At 46.0% G+C, this 20490-nt stretch overlaps 1 protein-coding gene across 1 annotated transcript in view; it reads left to right on the plus strand.

Annotated features, from left to right (window-relative positions):
- Positions 1 to 20490, plus strand: part of MDGA2 (MAM domain containing glycosylphosphatidylinositol anchor 2) — a 411004-nt gene that overhangs the window by 141181 nt on the left and 249333 nt on the right. The window contains exon 2 of the mRNA XM_068947620.1: positions 11304 to 11443. Coding sequence (XP_068803721.1) covers positions 11304 to 11443 — 140 coding nt within the window. The remainder of the gene's footprint in view (positions 1 to 11303; positions 11444 to 20490) is intronic.

Here is a 20490-nt window from a genome sequence, read left to right on the forward strand (position 1 = left end):
CTTAGTGTCGAGAAATGTTGTTGTCTGAAACGGAGTATTCAGAATCTGAAGTAATTTTGATCCTGGGCTTGCCCTGTGTTACCTCCTGGCTGTTCTCTGTGGATCAAGGGTATCATGTCCCTGGCAATCCTTTTCTTCCCGTCATCAAGAGGGGTGATAATTGCTGCACTGAAGACGACAGGAGGGGTTTGGCCGATAGCTGAGAACAGGAGCTCCCCAAATGCAATGCTCCCGCGAGGCTGCAGCAGCGTTTTACTGACAAAGCATCTGTTCTGCCTGAACCTTCTTTGATCCTGAAGATTTCTGCTGCATGATGTCTGTTTTTTCCACAGATCGTATTTGGAGAGATGCTTTTATGCCCTCAACATATCCATGGTGATCCAGGCTGCCTTTGGCTTTTATTTTCAGCAGCGTTTAATTTATTGTTTTACTTTTAAAGGCTCAGCTCATGGAATTTTGTGGAAACCTGAGCTTTTAGGAGGTGCCTGAATTTTATAACAGTAGAGAAATCTATAAACTATAAATGTCAGTCAAAAAGAGAATAAACAGCTCAATCTTTTTAACTTAATCAGCAATTGGTGTAGGTTGTGTAGCGTAACGTTTGAGTACATGGGCTAGCAGTCGATTGATGCTGGAACTTTGTGCTTTAAAGCTTTTCTACATAGGATGGGCTATACCTGAATTCATGTTGGGCTACTGAAATCATGGTGCTAATATGAAAACGAGTCATTTTCTTGGTGCTTCTGCCATCTGTATTTTCTTGCGAAAAAAAATATATTATTCTTTTCCTGCTGAAATAAATGACACAAATGTTGAGAGTACTTGGAGTATAAAATCTGGTGTAATAGTTTTCTTACTGTATATGATGGAAGTTGTTCCAGTCATTCAGGCTACTCCTACACCCAGTATTTCAAAACAAAGCTTTGAAAACTAGGTGTGATGTACTGAAGTATAGGGAATGATTTTAATTCAAGAAGTTATATTTTTCATTCTGAAAGGAGGTTTGTTTTCTTGGTAGTCACTGCACACTGGGACAGATCTGTGCTATTTCACAAGAAATGCAAATTGCTGTTTAAGAAGTTGTTTATTCTTGGTTAACACTATAAAGCAGGATTTTTTTTTTCATTTACATTCAGGTATGGTTGTGTATTTTCCATTCTTCTTTAATATTCAATTGCCTTTTTTTAGTCAGTGAATTTAAAGGAAACCCTTTCTGAGGCCTGTACTGGTTTCAGTGAAACTTTCATCCTGAAGCAAGGGCTGAAACAAGAACAGGTTCTCCTCGGGGCGCGTGTGATCCCTGCTATTGGCAGTAGTGTGTGTTTTATGGTATCTACAGCACTTCCCCCAGATTTGGGACAACATCTCAAACAGTATTTTTATTCATCTTGCTGAGGCTGGCAAGAAGTTAAAAAATTGCACCTGCTTTTTTAGAGCAGCTCAGGGGCTGTATGTGTGTTTGAAACCTGGCTATGCCAATACTCTAAGGCAAGGACGAGCTGCTTTCCCACCTCGGTAAGTTGGGTACCAAAGCAGAGTGCCAACCCTCCTGTCCAGACGCTGTGTGCACGCACGAGCGAGGGAAGGAGCATCTCTGGCAAAAATCCTTGGACTTTTTGTGGGGTGCGTTGGGCTCAGAGTTAAGCTCTACTCAAATGTAGTCCAGTGACGCTCCTTTTACCTACCCCTTGTGGTCTTTCTTTTCTCCTGCCACTGATGCTTCAGCAGCTCGGGGGCCGGTGTCTTTGAGTTGAAGCTATATTCTGCAGCATTTAAATATTTCCAGCCTTTGCAATGAGCTGCTTGTGGCACATCTGCGGGTGGCACAGGTCAGACCCAGCCCTCCCCGGGGGACTCCCTGCCTGGCCACGTGTTGCTGGGGTACTGCTCTTGGCTGTGTTGATGCTGCTCAGCTGTGTTTCCTGATGGCAAGCCAGGAGGGGTGGGCTCCAATGGCTTGCCGAGCTTTTCCGTCTCAATGCTGCTGACCCGATTGTGGGTCCCAGAGGTACAGGTCTGTGGAGCAGCTGGCCATTTTTGGTTCACCACATCCTAGCAGCATGTCAAAGTACAGTCCTGGAGAAAGGCGTTCCAATGTTCATATTGGAGGCAGGCCGAAACCTTGTTCTGCTTGGTCACGCTCAGTTCGTCAGCGAGTGCCCTGTTACAGATGTGCCACACTGCGGATCTCAGCGTAGCTCTGAGCAAGATGTAGCGTACATGTGGCACTGTCAAATTAATAGGTCCAGGCGTCTTGGGCCTCAGAGTGAATCTCAATGAGTCTTGCTTCATTCACTGCTATGCTTGGCTGCAGAGGGGATGGGAGGTAGAGGCAGGCTAATTTTCTGCCAGTTTGTACCAAAAGCGAGTGAAAGCCTTGGCTGTTACAGTGGGGATGGAGGCTAGACGAACCAGGGGAAGAAGGTCCTGAGTTGACCTGCTTTGAATATTCTTGGTCCTGGGTGAGGTCTGGGTGCCTACCTGGAGCTCCAGCAGTGGATCTTGATTCTCTCCTGCCTCTAAGTGCCTCTGTAATACAAGTCACAGCCTCAACTTCATGGAAGTTCAGTTTTCCTAACAGGGAAGTGGCATTTGCCGTGCTGTTTTGGGACCTATGGCTAGTTTCTTTAGTGTTACATATGTACCGTTTCTTTAGTGCTGAATCCATCTGCTTGGTGCTGTTTACCATTAATTGCAGGATCAGAGTTTTCTCGGTTAAAAATATAATTCTGAAATGGATTTTGTTAAAGTGTGCAAATGGGAATGATGGTTAAAAATTCGGGATTCATTTTTAAGAAGTGATTTTTGATGTTTTTGATTTTCATGCATCTGTTCTGTTTTGGTGGGGGGAAAGTCAACATATTGGCTGTTCTGAGCATATAGTAATAAGTAAGACATATTTACTGCTAGACTATAATACTGTTGAAACAGGCCTGGCAACATCATCTGTTTTATGATGCCAGGAGCAACAAGTGTTGCCTCAATTAAGCCTGTCACTTGTAGATCACTTCTTTTGCTTATTTTAGAAGATTCATTGAACTCACTACCTGAAATCTGTAGGTTGCAAGCTGCTCGAAGAGCAATTCAGGGAGGGAGATGGGAAACGCAGTGTAGGAAGACTTTTGTCTATGTTTGTTTTTACAATTTTCCCCAAATCACTTGTTTTGGGTAGATGCTATATTTGTTGCATGCAGAGGATGTATCAACCTAGCATGTTGAAAAATAACCAAGAAATCATGATAGTATCATTCTCTGAGTGCGTTTGGAAGTGAAAATTTGGAAATACCACTTGTAGGGGCCAGTATTTTAACATAGAAAAGGTAGAACGTGCACTTCCTGTAGCACAGGAAAACGTAACTATTGTGATGAGCTTTAATTGCCAGTGTCAAAGGTGCCAAGCAGAAGTAAGGACCTTTTTTTTTTTTTAAAAAAGAAAAAAAGGGGGGGGGGGGGAGGAGGGGAGGGCACTTCCTTGGGAGTCTTGTCTTAAAGTCCTTCACCAGGGGGATGTATCCTGGAAAAAATACTGATGTCCACCCATAGGACAGAGATGTGCAGTGACTGGGATCTTACAGAAGTTTCCCACAGCTGAGCTCTGCTAGTGGATGGAAATGGTGGCTCAGCCTGGCAGGCTGAGCAGAGGAGAGACCAAAATGGCATCAAAATTCCTTCAGGTCTTTCCAGTGTTACGGTGAGAGCGCTTTTGTCTACAGGCTTTATTGATTTGTACTGCTAAACAGAGAAGGACAGATGTTTAGAGACAAATAAATGCTTAGGGAGAATAAGCAGAGAGTTACTGAGTGGCTAGAGCTAACAAGAAACCAAGTTCTTTTTTTTTTTAGGAACTGTTAACTTCCTGAGTTTCATAGAAAACTTGCATTAAAAATTTTGCAAAGAATATTCCATATTTGCACCCCCTGGGATTCATTGAAAACCAGCACAGTGCCAGTTAGCCACCGGGTTTGGGGCTACTACCGGGCACAGAGACAGCCTTAGTGTTACAGTTCCTCCCAAATGTAATCAATCATCTCTGGCCACAGTTTTGCTGGTGAAAAGTTCCACTTATATAAACAGAAATTTGGTTGAGAGAAGAAAAAAAAAAACCCAATAAAACAATGGTGAGAGTTAAACTCTGCACTCAGGTTCTTTAATGAGCAGTTCCTAATTATTTTTTTTAATCTGAGCAATGATAAAACCTTCATGATTTGTGGCACTTGCAGGATTACTTAAAATGTAATTAAAAATGATATATTTGACATAGGAGACTCGTAATGATTCTGTTAGAAAATGTAGCATGTATTTATCGGGAATAATATGCTTCAGCTCCACTAGGAAAATATTTACCCCAGTCCTGCAGCTATATCCATGCGGACAAATCTGTTTGTGCCAAACTCGCTGGAGAACTGGGTATGCTCCACATCAGTCTCTGCTTGGTCAGTAATTAACGGACAGTCCTATATCCATAGGATGAACATGTCCCTCTGCAGTAACCACATGGCCCTAACAGAGGGGTTGGGGCCAATGTTAGTGGATGTAGGTTCAAGGACAAGAGAAGTGTTTCCTCCACCTTTACCCATTAGTCACCCTCCTGCTCAGCTGCAGCACTGGGAATTTGTACCTTCCCAGGGCAGCTTCCTTCAGGCCTTTGCTCCCATATGATATCTGCAGCTGATTTTTGCTGCTGCTCCACTCTGTTTGAGCTCCAGAAACAGAGGAGAAACCATAATGTGCCTGGGGAGCATGTGCCTGCCCTGGCTGCAGCCCTGGGCTTACTCCATCATCCATCCATCATGGAGAGGTACGCTAGGGATGGCGTGGGGCACCCTCCTGCACTCTGCCTCTCCCCTGCGAGGCGCCAGCCCTGGCTGCGTGTGGGTATAACTTGTTTCTTTTCTGTGGTTTCACATGGATGCGTTTCATGGTGAGCCTTTCCATGTAAAACCAATTAACAGGAGTGAGGTCCCCAGTGAATTGCATGCAGTTCTGGAGCATAATAAGGAGGAAATAATCTTTTTTAGAAAGAAGATTTAAAGTAATTGCTGATGTGTTTGCAGCTATCAGAATTAAGTTCTTCCATACTCGTATCAGTTCTTAATTCTGCTAATTGCAAATGAAGTGACCTGGATTCTCGGTGGTATTGCCATAATGAGTGTGCTGCCTATTGGCAACAATTCTCATCAGTGCAGTTTGAAGTATTTCACTGCAGGTAATGTGGGATCTGTGGTGTCCCTTTCCTGTTGGAGGTTAGGTGACATTCAATCTACAAACAAATTTATTATTGGATCAGCTCTTTTCTATTTTTAGAAAGTATAGTGCTCTTTGGGGGAAGTGGGAATGGGAAATGTTACATAACCAGGTTTTATTAAATAAATATTTGGAGTTTTTGATTGCATTCTTCCTTTTGGATCCTGGCTGACACAAATGCTAAATACCTAATTTGTGAAGCGGTGTGTTAACTGCTAGCGGGACCGTGTGAGGCTGGTCTGCACAAGGGGTTTGCGCTAGGACGGACCATGGCAAATGAGTTGTGACGTTCCTGGACCCCTCCACGGTGTGCACAGTGCTGCCACTGAATAAGCACAAATCTTCTCGTCATGAGTCGTGATGAGCGGAACGGATCTGAGCTAGGATCTGCAAAAGCAGCCGTTTGTTATCTGTGTCCAGCTTGACCAGAAGAGACCTGCTTTTAGAAATAGCCCAGCTCTTATACCACAAGGAATTATTCAATTAGCTAAATTTCTGAAATTACTACATTTAGCTAACCCTTAAATATCTTCTGTTTAATTTGTTTAATAGCCTTATGGCCATAGGTTATCTTCCATAGCCCTGGTAAAAAGTGATAGCAGGAAGGTGGCTGTAGTTTAGAAGGATCCATGTACTGGTACAAAATATTTCCTACCTCCTTTCACTTTAGGTACATGCTAGTATCTGTCGTGTACTTTCTGCTGCTGAGCTGGCCCTGAGCTGACCTTACCCACCAGACTTGCCAGACAAGTATGAAGTTAACTTTTTTTTTTTTCCCCCCCCTCTGATTGGACTGATTTTGCCAGGTTGCTTGATATTTGCTCATATTTCTGGGGCTTAAACTGTATTTCCGGAGCTCAGGAAACCGCCTTGATTGATAGCACTAACATAAAGAAGCGCTGAGCTAATTAAATCATGCTGCCGCTTCCCAACACTACTGTCACAGGCTGACCTAATTTTGACACTACAAAGCTTATCAGCACAATATCTATTGAGTTAGGGGAAACATAATACTGTTTCTAGGAAGAGAGATATATATATATATATAATTTCCCCCCCCCCCTATAACTCATTACACTGCTGTTTATTGTTCCTCCCACTGGGCAAGTATTAACAACTTATGGTCTATGACATATGGTCTCTGTCTGTCGGTATCTGTTTCTGGAACAGTAGGTATGTTCCAGTTCACAGAGGAAAGGGAAAAAGGCCATGATCATTCTTCAGACAGAAACGTGGCCTATTGGGATCCTTTTCTGTTTAAAGATTTCTTTCCTATTTAACATGATTTTTGAATAATAACGAAGTTACTGTTGCATCACATGAGTAGGCAAGCTCTGCTCCGCTGCTAATTGCAGCGAGCTGCTTTAGGCCATCCAGAGCTGGCAGTGAACCTGTTTTGTCCTGGAGACGTAGGGGAGCGAGCTCTTGTAAAGGTTTCATGCAGTTTCTTCTTTTGTCTTGGTCTGATGCAAGCTGGTCCAGCTACGCAGATGCAGGATGAATCAATAACTTCTCAAAACATGGAGGTGGCTGGGGCACCCTTAAAAAAAGGGAGGGGAGGGGAGAGAAAGGCCTGACTTTCCACCTGTCATTGAAAGACTGAGAAGGGAAGTGGTGCAGGGAGTTTGAAGTTCATCGCATCAAGCGTGGGAAGTAAATGATAAGGTTGGCCAAGGCAAACAGAAGGGGCTGACCAAAGGTGCATCTGGACCAATATTCAGCCTCTGACAGTGGCCATGAGGGGGAATTGTGGGGACCAGTATATAAAGCAGGACATGTGCAGTGATCCTTCCCTAGCTATAAACTCCCAGGTTCCGTTAAGCAGCAATTTAAGGGCTTCCTGAGATAAAGGTTGTAGAAACATCTCACAGATTCATTTAGTTGGGGGAGATGCTCCTGTTTGCCCCAAACATAGAACCTCACTGCTGGGAGAGCGAGAGAGCACAAGCCTCCGGGAACCTGAGCACGTTCACGCGGCAAGTGCCCAGACGGGGCCAATGATGTCCACTAGTATTTCTGAATCTTTCGTACCTCGGGAGGTCACAGCCCTTCTGTGTCATGGCAGAACCGATTCCCCAAAGGCAGCCTTACAGCCAGCGGCTTGTAGGTGATCTTTTCTTGGAGGTTCAGTTTGGGTATCCAAAATTTCATTTACCTTTGTTTGTTTTTTCTAATTTGCAATATCACAGTCATAGGCAAATAAGCAAGTCTCTTGCCCTTGAAGCTTCTGAGATTAGCATGAGATCCTGAGACTGAAAATAAATACTTTCTGGATTCTGTTTGTCTTGTTTTTTGAGCAGTTAAGAAATGGTGCAATCACATTTGTCAGCTTTTCTCTTTAATTATGTAGACTAAGAACCTTTTCCAAGAAGAGCTGAGATTATAATTTATTAATGAAATTCCAGCAGTTTATTATGTTTCTTTTTTTAATTAAAAAAAGAAAAAAAACCCCTCAATATTGTGAGTTTTATAATTAAGGTCGTGAGAGTTGCCAACCCTTAAATGGAAACACCTGAAGCATTCCCGTTGTGCACGTTCTCTAATTTGCGCCACAGCTACACATACATACTGTAAGTCATAAAACATCTTTTCTGATTCTCGTGCTAACTCTCATTTTGTTTGGTCTTTTTGGGTGGCCAGCTTGGTTTGAAAAGCTCGGAGGTTTCCTTCATTGTAAGAAATTGCTATCTCATCCTTGCACGGCTTCAGAAAATAACTTCCAAGGGAACTATGCAGAGTAAAATTTGACTGAGCTAACATTCAGCACAGCCTCTGCCTTGTCCTTTGTCTTTCCTCATTAGACACCTGCACACGTATTCAACTTTAGGCATTGCTAATTTTGTCTTAACAGAAATCTTTGGCACGTTGTTTTTCTAAACTTTCTGGGGAACTTTTTGCAGTTGAGACCATGTTGCTTCTGGGGGGCAGAAGGTGACAGAGGGGAAATAAATTGAAATTGTTGGAAAAGAGCAGCTAATAAAAGGGACCTAGCTAACATCAATGTATAATGAGATGTGGAGAAATGTCAGGTTGCCACCATTTTTCACCTGAAAGAAGAAATCTCTTGGTGCTGTACAAAGTCTTTGTAGCAAAAGCACAGTTTTCTTGTTTTTGTTATGGTTTTTCCTTCTGACCTCACACTTGGCTTTTTTACCTTATGTGTATGCACAGCCAGGAATAGAAGCATGATGGATTCATTCATGCAATATTTACTGTGTATAATCGCAAGACAAATTCTTCTAAAATGCCATAAACAAAATAAATGCCAAGTATATATTACTGTAATGTCTCGCCTGGTATTTAATCCTTGGAGGCATATTTCAGAAGTAGCTGTAATGAATATTTCTGCACTAGAGAGGGAGGTGACATTTCATAATTATGCAATATCTTCTGAACCTTAAGACACTAAAACTTAAAGAAGTAAGAATGCTTCTGACTTCCCTTTATTCATTTGATCTCCTCTTAAAGAAGCGTATACTTTTGCTGTAATAATACACAGGGGGTTATTTTTACTTCTATATATTACCTTCCCAAGCCTTAATGGATGTGGAACAGTGGCATAGGCACTAAAACGAAGGACACTTCAAATGTAATTTGAAGTAATATGAATATAATATGAATGCAAATGTAATATTAATGTAATATGAATTTAAAAGGCAGCAGGATGTTGGCGTAATGTTGCTGACTCTTCTAATTTTATCAGAAGTCTCACGGTCTGTGCTGAACCTTTCACCTTTCCGCTCTATGGCTCTGCTCAAGCATTTCAGCGTTTTATCGTTTGCATTGGGGCTTTTTTGGTCTCCCACAGCCGCGGACTGGAGCCCTGCTGTACCCGCAGCTGTGTGTGGCGGAGCGACAGGCAGGCCATCTCCAGCCATTGATGCTCCAAGTGTACAATACAGCTCATTTTAACTGCAGAAGCAGCCTACGGTCTGTAGCGTTGGGTTAATTCTGACCCTTAACGTTAGGCAGGCTTTCAACCGCTTTGCTCTGGGGAAGCAGGGGTGCAGCTGGCGCTCGGGGTCATGTTCTAGAGACGTGTTTTATGGTTTTTAGCCTTGATGACATGATGCAGAAAGTGGGGCAGATCCCAGACAAACTGGAACGAAATGGAAACTACTGCAAAGTTATTTTCTTTTTTGCGGATCAGTGTTTCAGAACTTGATTTATTGACTTTGTTCTTCTGACCAGAATAAGGATTGCAAGATGCTCGAGTTGGTAAGTGGGGAAGGAGCGCTGTCCCTTTTGGGGCTCCAGCTACCTCCTGCAGACCTGTCCCGAGCCTGGTGTTGCCTTGGGGCTGTGAGGCCTCTGTGTGGGACAGCTTTCTTTGTGAATTATAGCTCAATTTTTGAGATGTGGAGTACCTTAAAGAAAAGAGAGCATGAAATATTTTGCCTTTATACGGCTCCCTTGTTTCCTGTTCCTGAAAGGAGGAGGGAGGGAGGGAGAAAAGGAAGCAAAAGCTGCTGCTGACAGAAGGCAGGTGCTGTTGGGAAATTAATCTTTATCCTTCTGGAAGCTGAGAAAACAGCAACTTTTAAAACAAGGCTTAGTCTAAAACAGCTGGCCGGGCTGCTGCGCTGCCGTGAGCTCCTCCGTGCAGGCTTGCAGCGGTCTTTGCCCGTGGCCACGTCGGGCGCCGCAGGCAGCCACGGGGCGAGCCGCCAGCCTCCCTGACCCGCGCTCCTTGCGTCACCCTAGCGAAAATACGTCAGGAGCAGGGTATTCGCACCGGGAGGAGGAAAGCACAAGTCACCTTCCTTCGGATATTAAGATGACAAAACAGCTCATTGGCGGAGGTGAGCGGAGGAGAGCAGCCATTGCCCTGTGCCCGGAGCGGGCTGGGGTGGCCGGCGCCGTGCGGGGCGAGCAGAGCTTGCCCGTGCGACTGCGGCACCCAGCTGCCCCTACTCGGATGCGCAACCAGAAGCGCAGGGAAGGCTTTTTGCTTTCGTCCTTCCTTAACTGATATTAAGTGGCCTCCCCAAGCTCTTGTTGCTGCTAACCTGACGGTCTTCCAGAGCTGTTTCACCTTGTGCCGTTAGACCTATGAGCCCACCAGTAACGCAGGGACCATCCATTGCCAAGAGAAGCTCTTCTGCTTGAGCCTGTGCTCTCTGGAGAGGCTTTGCTGAGGATAGATTTCTTAAATGCTGCTGAAGGGGTTACCCTCGGCCAAGCACACTGAAAAATGGTCTAAATATAGCAGACTGAGATGGATGGGGGCAATGCAAGGTAGCTCCGAATACCAGGCTTAGTCATTACAGCTGAAATAATTATGCTCTTCCTGTTCACGGAGTTGACCTGACACTGTCCTGTTCGGGGTCCTTTGCTTGAGTCTCACTTTCTTCAGCCTCTGGAGAGCCAGGGTCAGATATTTTGGATGTCAGGGATACGATTAGCCGGTTGCGCAGCGGTTGATGCCGCGATGGGACGTGGCAGCCGAATGCAGATCGAACTACTCACGGCGGGCGGACGGAGGTGGGGGGGATTCGGGCCGAGGTGCCCGAGTGCTGAGCCGCAGGAACCCCGTGCGCCCTTTCCACCGCGCCAGCCGGGCAACGGCCGGCCCAGAAGAACCGATAACGCTGCTCGGAGCAATGCCTGGCCTCACAGCCACCCGGCCGGCTGCGGTCTGGTGGGAGCTCCCGGAGTCCCCAGCACGGAGCGGGCAAGACCTGGCCGGTGACGGGGCGGGGGACCAACGGGCAGCTGCCCGGGGGCCAGCGAGGCTGGCAGCGGGGACGGTTGGAGGGTCTCTGCTACTATGAAAACCGGTATCAGCCCCACTGTTTTACTGCTTAATTTTGACGGTTTAATTAAGGCGGGGGGATCGCGAGGCGTTCATAACGCGGCCGAGTTTGACGGGGCCCGAGCCGGCTCGCGGGGGCGAGGGCCGCTTCTGCGGGAGCCCGCGGCGGAGGGAGGGGGACGGACGGGGCAGCGGGGGCTGACGCCGCCCTCGCCGTGGGGGCGAGGAGCTTGGGTGAGGAGGGGACGGTGCGCTGGCACTCACCCGCTTTCTCTGTCTCTCTGTCTCTGTGCTGGTTTCGCAGCCCCCCCGACGGTGCGGATCGTGCACTCGGGCCTGGCGTGTAACATCGAGGAGGAGCGCTACTCGGAGAGGGTGTACACCATCCGCGAGGGCGAGACGCTGGAGCTGACCTGCTTGGTCACTGGCCATCCTCGGCCACAGGTGAGGAGGCCCAGCCGCGGCCGGGTGGCAGCCTGCCGCCGCGTCGCCCGACCTCGTCCATCCCTGCGGCCTTCGCGGGTTGTTTTTCCCCCCACCCCCCAACCCGATGAGGGCTGGACTCGAGCAGGCTCAGCGCAGGGGTGAGGGTTCGATACTGGGGTGTTGCAGGAGAAGCGTCACCAGCGGCAAAGGTCTCGGCGCGTTCAGCTGCCTGGCTAGGAACACGGCCTTACGGCCAACGAGGGAGGGCTCCCGAAATCTGTGCTGCGCCCTCACCGGGGGGGCCTGGTAGGTGCGTGAGTGAGGTTGGCGGAGGTCAGCAGGAGGAAAGGGCAAACGAACACGAGGGGAAGGACGACTGGGAGTAAGGCGCGAAAGCAAAGGCGTGCAGGAGCTCAAAGGGAGCGATCCAGCTACGCCTCTGGGTCTTTAGGGTCGTTCCAGCAACAGCGGTGCAGAAAACACAAGTTAGACCAAAAGAAACAACCCTTTTCAAGGGCTAGCTCTTTTCCGTGGGATCGGATGCGAAGCCAGAGTCCAGCCAGCCTGTGCTCCAGCTGCCCGCTTTGCCCGGCGTACCATGTTAACAGCTTGCCTGAAATCGTGGCCTTTCAGACGCCTGCGGTCTTGTGCAAGTGTCATGCTACGTTTACTGCCCCCGTTCTACTTTTCTTTTGTGTTTCCCTCACTTGATTCACCCTGTTCTCTGAACCGAGCTCACTGCGCTCTGTTCCCGCTTCTGGCGTTGCCACTTTTCCTTCTGGTCTCTTCAGTCTTGCTGTGTTGGTGGCCAGCTGGGTGGTGAGAACTGAGGGTGCATCTGTGTTGATTACGATAACCAAATTCTATGGCACGCGTATCTGTATAAGGTTTTGAACGCGAGAACACTTTGCAAAGATTTTTTTTTTTTTTTGCAAGGTGGTGAATTGAACACCTCTCCTTTGCAATCCTGTAAGACGAACTTATTGAACTCTGGGGGAGCTGTGAAATGTAGTTAGCTGAGGTGGGAACTGGAGAAAGGGAGTTCAGCAGACATCTCAAATCTGAAAGCGAGCGATGTGTTTCCTGGGAGAAGAGGTGCAGTGACTCTCTGTGGTTCATTCTGTAGCTGTTTCCAATTTAATGAGAAGATTCAGTTTATTTGTTGTAGAACAAGACATTAGATGGGTCTCTATCTAGTCACTACCATAGGAAGGAGGAAAAAAAAACCCAGCTAATTAATTCCAGATGTTTTTGTAACATCCTAAATGAAACCAAAGAGGTTTTCAAATCAGTTCTGTTAGTATAAAGTTTAATATTCAGTGCCTCACAAAGCATGAAAAAATATTCGTTGCCCTGCTATTATGTTCTCTTTCACTGCTGATTGCCCTCTTCATGCTGATGCTGCCCAACCCCATGTGAAGTTAGTGGTGCATTGAACACTGGCAGGGCAGATTCGGGGAAAGATGCTGGTGTCTGACACTGGTCTGCTCCTCACTGGCCCTCTAAGAGCTGAATGAGAGGCCCTGAACTGATACAGGTCTTGTTCACAAAGGTCGATAATAACATTTTAATGTATCAGCGTTTTATAAAATATTTTCTGGAGACAGAAAACTCAGTCGGGGCCTCTGATTTCAAGCCAAAAGGGAGCACCTTCCACTTTGAGGACACCCTGCTGCCTTTTAGGGGATTTGTTATGACATGAGATGCTGTTATGTGCAAGGAAGATGGGATTTGCTCCAGGCCCAGTAACTTTTATTGTCTAGCAACCTGTCACCTGAAACAAATTCATGTCCCTTAGTGCCTGTTAGTTACGTTGAGTATTCCCCCAGTTATCCCAAACTTTTATTAACTAGACTTATTTAACAACTTTGTAATAGCCAACGAAACTGGCTCTGGATGCAGCAGTTGTGTGCATGAGGCTTGTTTGGGCAGAGGAACCAGTGCATTTGCGCACAGGCAGAAGAGGTCAGAATAAAGCGAGGCTGACGATTAAATCTGCTTCCTCGGAGAACGTTTCTATTTCCTCCATACACCTTCAAAAGCTTGATGACCCAGAGCAAGTTTACTAGTGCAGTTTAACTGCAGGCTGCTGGGGAGCTTGTGCGGAAAAAACACGAGACAGTTACAATCCTGCTTCAACGAAGTTTGTGGCCAACTTGCAAGTTTCTGGTGCAGCATCAGGCCCTAAATCAGATTTTCGTAAAATGATGAGGGGATCCTGAACAGTTAGTTGTGGTTTTGTCTGTGCAGATAGCCCATGGCAGCATGCTATTCCTTGTGGCACGGAGTTACTTGGCTCTCAGTTTAGGTAATGGTCTGAGTATGGATTGCCAGCGTATATAACCCCAGCAAGGCTGACAAAGCTGTCCTTTTGAGTGGAGGGAATACTAAAACATGGACTGGAGTCCCGCCCAAATGGAGGCATTTCAAATGGGCAAGCTGAGGGCAGAGTGCTGTGAAACCCTCTCACCCCCTTTGCGTGCCTGGGTCTCTCTCACACGCTCCCTGGCTCCGGAGAAGTGTCCGTGCCCCTTTGGGCATTTGTCCTGCAGGGGCTGAAGGACTTCTCCAGGCCAGCCCCAGCTCCTAGGTACTGTTGGCTTTGCGCTGCCTGCAGCCGAGGCATCGGTCCCTCTGCTCTGAGAGGAGTGTGGCACACCAAGAGCAGGATGGTGTTCCCCTGGGTTTTATTTCACCTGCTTTCAGGTGCGTAGCTCAGCCGTGGCCAGAAGGCCACGTTCCTGCCCTCATCATGGGAAAGGGAGGCTCCTTCGAAGGTCATCTAAAGCACCTACATCTGTCCTTGAGCATGTGTCTGCCCTCATCACTAAGGTGTCCTGCTCTGATAGACCTTCTTTCCAACAGCCAAGATGGAGGAGCAACCTTACTCTCAGTGGGACATTAAGCGCCCGGCCAAGGCCACCCAGGATCCCTGGTGCCTCATATTGCTCTGCAGCACGTCCTAAACTCCCTGCCCTGGGGCAAATGCTTTCCCAGAGAGCTCCCTGCTCCCTCAGCCACTATGGTCCTGGGTGCGGAGGTGGATACCAGCATCCCTTTTCTCAGCTTCTCTACATTTTGGGGGCCTTTCACTTGCAGTGATGAGTTGGTAGTTTGGTGACTGGCCTCTGCCTAAGGGGTGGAGGAGGAGGAGAACCTCTCCATGACTGCATGGATACGTGGGGTAGTGCTGCGTGGTAGCAGCTGAAATCAAAGATCACTCCCAAACCTGTGCGCCTGGAGGCCCACGGCAGCTTCGAAGCAAGCAGGGCTGTTATCTGTCAGTAAATACTTTGGACGAGCTAAGAAAGGGACCTTCTTAAGCAGTAACAAAGCTTATGATGCTGGAGGATCAAAACAAGCTGTTCAACCAAAATGTCTTATCAAGAAAGCAACCACAGAGCTGCTTTTTCATAAAATCTCTATTTTCCCATCTGGGATTCGGGATGGAAAATTGATTTCTCTTCATTTTGCCTGTTTATAGATTTCCTTTGTTATCTAGCACCTCAGTCTGCTTTCTCACATTCAGTCTCAGGTTACAAGTCTCCAAGACTTGCAGTATTTTTTGCAGATTAATTGCCTGAGAGCAGGGGGATAGTTTTGGTAGTCTCAGAAGGGTGATTCTGCAGCAAAATACAGGAGGCTTGGCAGGGCTCTGTTTGAATATTAGCCTTTTTATCACCTGCCTATTAAATTTCCATTCCATTTTAGCACCTCAGAAAGTAAAAAAGGAAATGCTAGGACACTAGAGCCTTTTGCAATGCAATGTTTAAACTTTGGCATGCGACGCTCGGGGAAGCTCAGCCCTTTGCGCTCCTTGCCCGTGTATAATCTGTCTTTTCTTGAGCGAGGCTGCAATGAATCTCACCAACGTTTGCGTTGCTCTTGTCAACGTCCCTATTGGGGAAAAGCACCGATGGAGTTTAAATAGGAGATCGGAGGCAGGTGTAAACCCAGCGAGCTGATGTTTGCTGTTTGCATCTACTGCAGAATGACTCTTACATGCCAATAATTACTCTTGAGTGGGTGTTTAAAGACAGATAGTGTAAGATTTTAAGTATTCAAGGTATTTAAAACAGTATAGCTTCGGTTCCAGAGGCACAGACATTAAGAAAATTCAAACAGCCTTTTCCATTTCACCTGTACCTAGATCTTTTTGATACATGCAGTCTTTTGTATCACTTGATGAATTCCAGGTCCACAGTATAAGTATGCCTCCTTATTGTGTGTAAAACTACCAAAGAGAAGCTCTGGCAAAGGGAAGATGCCTTTTCTTGTCTATACCGTTAACGTATATCTCTGTATGGGCCTGATTCTTTAGGGTGAGGTCTACAGAGGGTTTCTGTTGCGACCGAGAGGCAATGGCTGCCTGACAGGGATGGTAGGATATTTCTTTTTAAGCCTTCCTTTTTTTATTTGAGCAGAATTTATATATGAAACTTGACATTATATCCTTGTTTGATTCTCGTGTTCAGAGAGCATGCAGTATTAGATGAATCTGAGGGAAAGTATCTGGCAGGATAGTCCCTATTCTCTTTGCAGTAAATATATTTTTTTTTTCTGAAAAAGCTTTCCCATCCGCATTTCATTGGTAATTGTCAGCATTATTAGCATTTAATTTTTTTTAACCAATTTTTGCATAGAAAGTTATCCTACTTTGTCTTCTAACCATGTGAATTATTTTCAAAATGATAATTTATTTTTACCTTATCAGACCTGGGAAGTGAGCTTCTAAAATAAGTAATTATGTATCTATTTTGAGAATGTGGTTGAGCTTGCATATGCTTTTCAGGCTTTTTCAAGATACTATTGACATGCATAGAAACTGGTTTTATTTAAAACTCGCTGACAAGTAAACAGCTCTGCATTAGGCATTTATGAAATCCCCCATCAATTTTCATTATATACTCCAAGAAAGGAGTGGAGATATATAATATATAGAAATCAAGCTCTTTTTGTGCTTGGAACAAAAGTCTATGTTGACTTTACATGACCACTTTCAGATTCTTGGCTGCATTTGGGTTTCCAGAAGGTAATTTAAAGAAACCATCTTCAGGCATTTAGCTGTCTTTACTCAGGTTGCACTTAATTATACCTGCCTCTTTCTCAATGCTGTCTCTCTAGTGAAGTAAAAATTTCCCATTTGTTGTTATACATTTACAACTCGGGTGTCATTAGATGGTATTTAGCAATTTTTTTGTAAGTTTTCTGATAAAGACTTAATGTGATTATGATGTAGTGAGTCTAAGGACATTACTGAAAATGTGGATTCATATAAAATAATAAATTGGTTTCAAATTGAGAAATGATATTCCAATAAGGCTATTGTTCAGGCTCCAAAACATGGGAAGTAGTTTTGGATTTCACCCTGCACCCATAGAGATGGATTTATTGTAAGCAATCCCCTTGTAATATAAACTAACTGAATACTATTATACTAACTGGGGTATACGCGGCAGATGGAATATAAGCAGGGCTCTATATGGAGTTTGCTGAGAAAATCTGATTAATGAATGACTTGTTTCCCCATTTGCTATCTTACTTAATTTTATTCCAGTTTATGCTTTTCCATTTTTCAGACATTCCTGTTGGTAATCAGAGAGAAAAATACTCAAGAGCACTTATTTCCTTCTTTTAGGGAATGATTCTTTTTATAAAATGATAGCAGCTACTTTTTTTTTTCTTTAACATCATATGAATGCAAACAAAGCAGCAGCTGTGCTATGCAAAACTGGGAAGCACGGTTTATGGTATGCGTTTATATTTGATGGTTATGTTACCTGGTAACATTTTTTGTATAGGGGTGTGTGTGTATATATGTATGTATATAAAATATTAGAGAACAAGCATATGTGTGCATATGTTGGGCCAGATCCAAGGTTAAACATGCCCATTGTTTTTCTGTTCCTGTCCTTCCCTGGGGCTATGTGGACAGTCACGTCCTGGGAGGTGGCAGCCGCTTGGAAATGCATGCCATTTAAATAGAGGCAGGTGTAACGAGGGGGAAGAAAAAATTGAAATTACTCTTTGCAGACAGTGATTCGAGGAGTGCAGAAATCGGGAGTCATAAAACAGGTAGTGGTTTGTGCAGTTGCTGGTGTAGTTTGGAGCTCGGCATTGCAAAAGCCCTGCAGTCCTAAGTGCTGCTCGTCGGCCCGCGCTCCCCGTTACTCGAGGTTGTGCCATTCAGTGTTGTCGTTTCTCCCACTGTGGCAATAATAGCTAGTAATCAAGCCACACAGCAGTAATGAGTGACATGTGATACTGGGTGTGTATTGTGTTAAAACAGTGCTGTTTATTCCATGTTTCTTTTCCTTTTCTCTTCACTGTGTATATGGTACCAAAAGAACGGATAAATGGTGGAACCAGAAAAATAAATTTGTCCTACTTCTAGTTTTGGGTTCAGCTGATCTCATCACAAAGGTGTAGTGAACCTAGCTTCTCTTGGATATTGTCACAAACAAAGGGAAAGCACTCTGTACCTGAAAAATCTGCAACAAAGTTAAAGAATTGGGGGAATAAGAAACACAAAAGGAAAAAAGTCAGCGTGCCCCATTGGCTTGTCTCGAAATGCTGCTTGTATTCTGCCGAAGAGAAAAATTACAAATCTTCCATTGCTTGGTCTGGTCTGAGATGCTGAGGGAAATCAGCTCAGCCGCGCTGCTGGTACTCAGAACGTGCTGGCAGGTGGGTACAGCCTGGCCGACAGCGGTTTGTGCTCGCAGCAAGGTTTAAGGGGGCATCAGTGTTCCTCTTGAGACTCCTTCATGTAAACAGCAAAAGGTGCAGCTAGCAGTACGAGTAGCTGCCAGTAGAGGAGACAGCGGATTCAGTTCGTGCTAAATAGCGTAGAAAATCATAGAAGATCCTGGAGTTGGATAGGCAGGGAGCTGTTCATGTTCTGCTAGGTGTGCGCTGGGCAGTGGTGCGCGGAGGTCGGGAGCGTGAACATGGTCTCCAGTACCAGTGGTTGAAGAGAGTCTTCACTTACATTTTCAGCTGACTCACGGTACAATTTTGGTATGTGAAATCAATGACAGTAATACTCTCTACTACTGGGAAAGGGCCAGGTGGGGTGTCTGCCTAGCTCTTCCTTCGTCCTTGCTGTCGCCATCAGGGCTGGGCCTGACAAATGCTCGCAGCCCTGGAAACGTAGGGAACCATCCACTGGTAGCAGAGAAATGAGGAGAGGAAGCAAGTGGGATGAGTAAGAGTACCCGAGGGGAGAGGCAGTTCCTTTGTGAGAACTTGGACTCTTGTCCAGTCTGTCCTTAGGTAAAAGAGTCAGCAGTCGATGCAAGGAGAGGTGTTGAGGGGAGATGGACCCTAGGGCCACCTTGGAGAGCTGCAGGGGATGGAGGGCTCATTTGAGGTGGCTTTGGAGCCATCCCTGGCAGTGGGTGCCACGATGGGTTTCTGCTCAGGGATGTGTGGGAGCCAGATCGCAGTGATGAACTAGAAAGATTTTCAAAATGTAGGGTTTGTATTGGTTGAGTTTTAGCGTGTCCTTTAAGTGAAATTTTGAAAGTATCTCATTGAAGCCTCCAGTTTTGAGGCTAGCGTTTAAGATTAGCTGCAAATGCTGGAGCAGAAAGTTCTGTGTTGCTGATTTGCTGGCTGAGCTTGGTAATTGAGCACCTAAATAACCAGGGGTTTGGAACGGCAGTTAATTACACCTGCAAAATTAAAGACTCTAAAATCATGCACTTTGCTTAACAAAGACTTTTTTTTTCATGTTGTTGGGGCTAATTAGCTGCATTTCCCATCCTGAGCTCACAGTAGGTCTCCGCAACTATTGAAAGGCAGATTAAAAGCCAAGAATCTAATGGATAGTAGAGAAACTCTCCTGTTAACACTTCTGCTCTGGGCCCTCTTAAGGTCTCAGCCAGATGGTAGGCAGGCATATGCCAGATCTAGGGATGGGCTGGAGAAGAATGGATTGTCCTCAGATGCCAGCACTGCAGGATGGATCGCTTAAGCGGCTCAGCTTAGGGGAGGTTCAGAAGAACCCAGCTGAGCCCTCTGCCTAGTTTGTACAGGACATTAAGTCGTCTTGTTTGATGTTTGTCCAGTCCTTGCCTTCCTGCCAGCCTAGGAAAGTGCATGGTGGCTGTGTGGCTAAGAGAGTAGTCTAGGCATTGCTTGAGTGAAGCTCTGGCACCCAAGCGTCTAGTGAGACAAGAAGATGGCCTCAAACCATTGCAACTTGCTATGAGCCGAGATGGTCCTCAGGGAGTCCCAAAGGCTGCTCTGTCTGCTCTGCCATCCCAAGCACTGACCACCTTTCTTTTTGGCCCGTCCCGTCCTGTGGGCCACCTGCAGTGCTTGCCAGTGCTGATCCAGCCTCTGCTGTGGGTTGCCGTTAGCAACACACTGGCCAACTGGTATTCCTTCCCCTACATTAGGAGTTCCCCTTGGATGTAAAGAGAGAGGAAAAAACAGTCTCTGTCAGAAGGCTGCAGATGTGTCTTCTCTGTTCTGTAAGGTGGCTCCTGGATATCCAAGTTCTGTGTCTAGGATATATTTATATACATGAATGCATGCGAGGGAGCACTTGTAGTGCAGACTGCTCTCCCCTGGGGGAGAGGCCAGGGCTCAGCTCCTGGGAGCAGATCTGCCTTTCTTCAGGACCACTCAGAGAAGTAAGCCGGGGAAGTGAGAGCTGCCTTCTGCTTTGCGCTAGCGTAGCCACTTCTGCTCCTGCCAAGCGCGTGTCGTGGTTCAGTATTATTTCAAACTCCCTTCACGTGGGCAGAAATGACTATGGCAGGTGGGAAGCAGTGGGGGATCAGACCCGTCGTCTTACAGAAAAAAAACAGGCAAGACCTGAATTTTTTTTTCTCCTTCCTTTATAAACTGGAAACGGCAAAGAGGATGTGCTGCTGGTAGGGTTTCTCTCCTAAGGGTATACTCAGGACTTTAAAAGCCTCAAATATGGTAGGGCTAACAGGAGTGTCCTGGTACGATGCTGGGCCACCACTCTGCTGTTTCTGTAAACTTCTCATGACATCCTCTATGATTTGAGGCTGCCTTTGACAGACGTGTGTTGCAAGTAGCAGTCTGAT

This window comes from Struthio camelus, chromosome 5, assembly GCF_040807025.1.
Source record: "Struthio camelus isolate bStrCam1 chromosome 5, bStrCam1.hap1, whole genome shotgun sequence".
Taxonomy (NCBI): domain Eukaryota; kingdom Metazoa; phylum Chordata; class Aves; order Struthioniformes; family Struthionidae; genus Struthio; species Struthio camelus.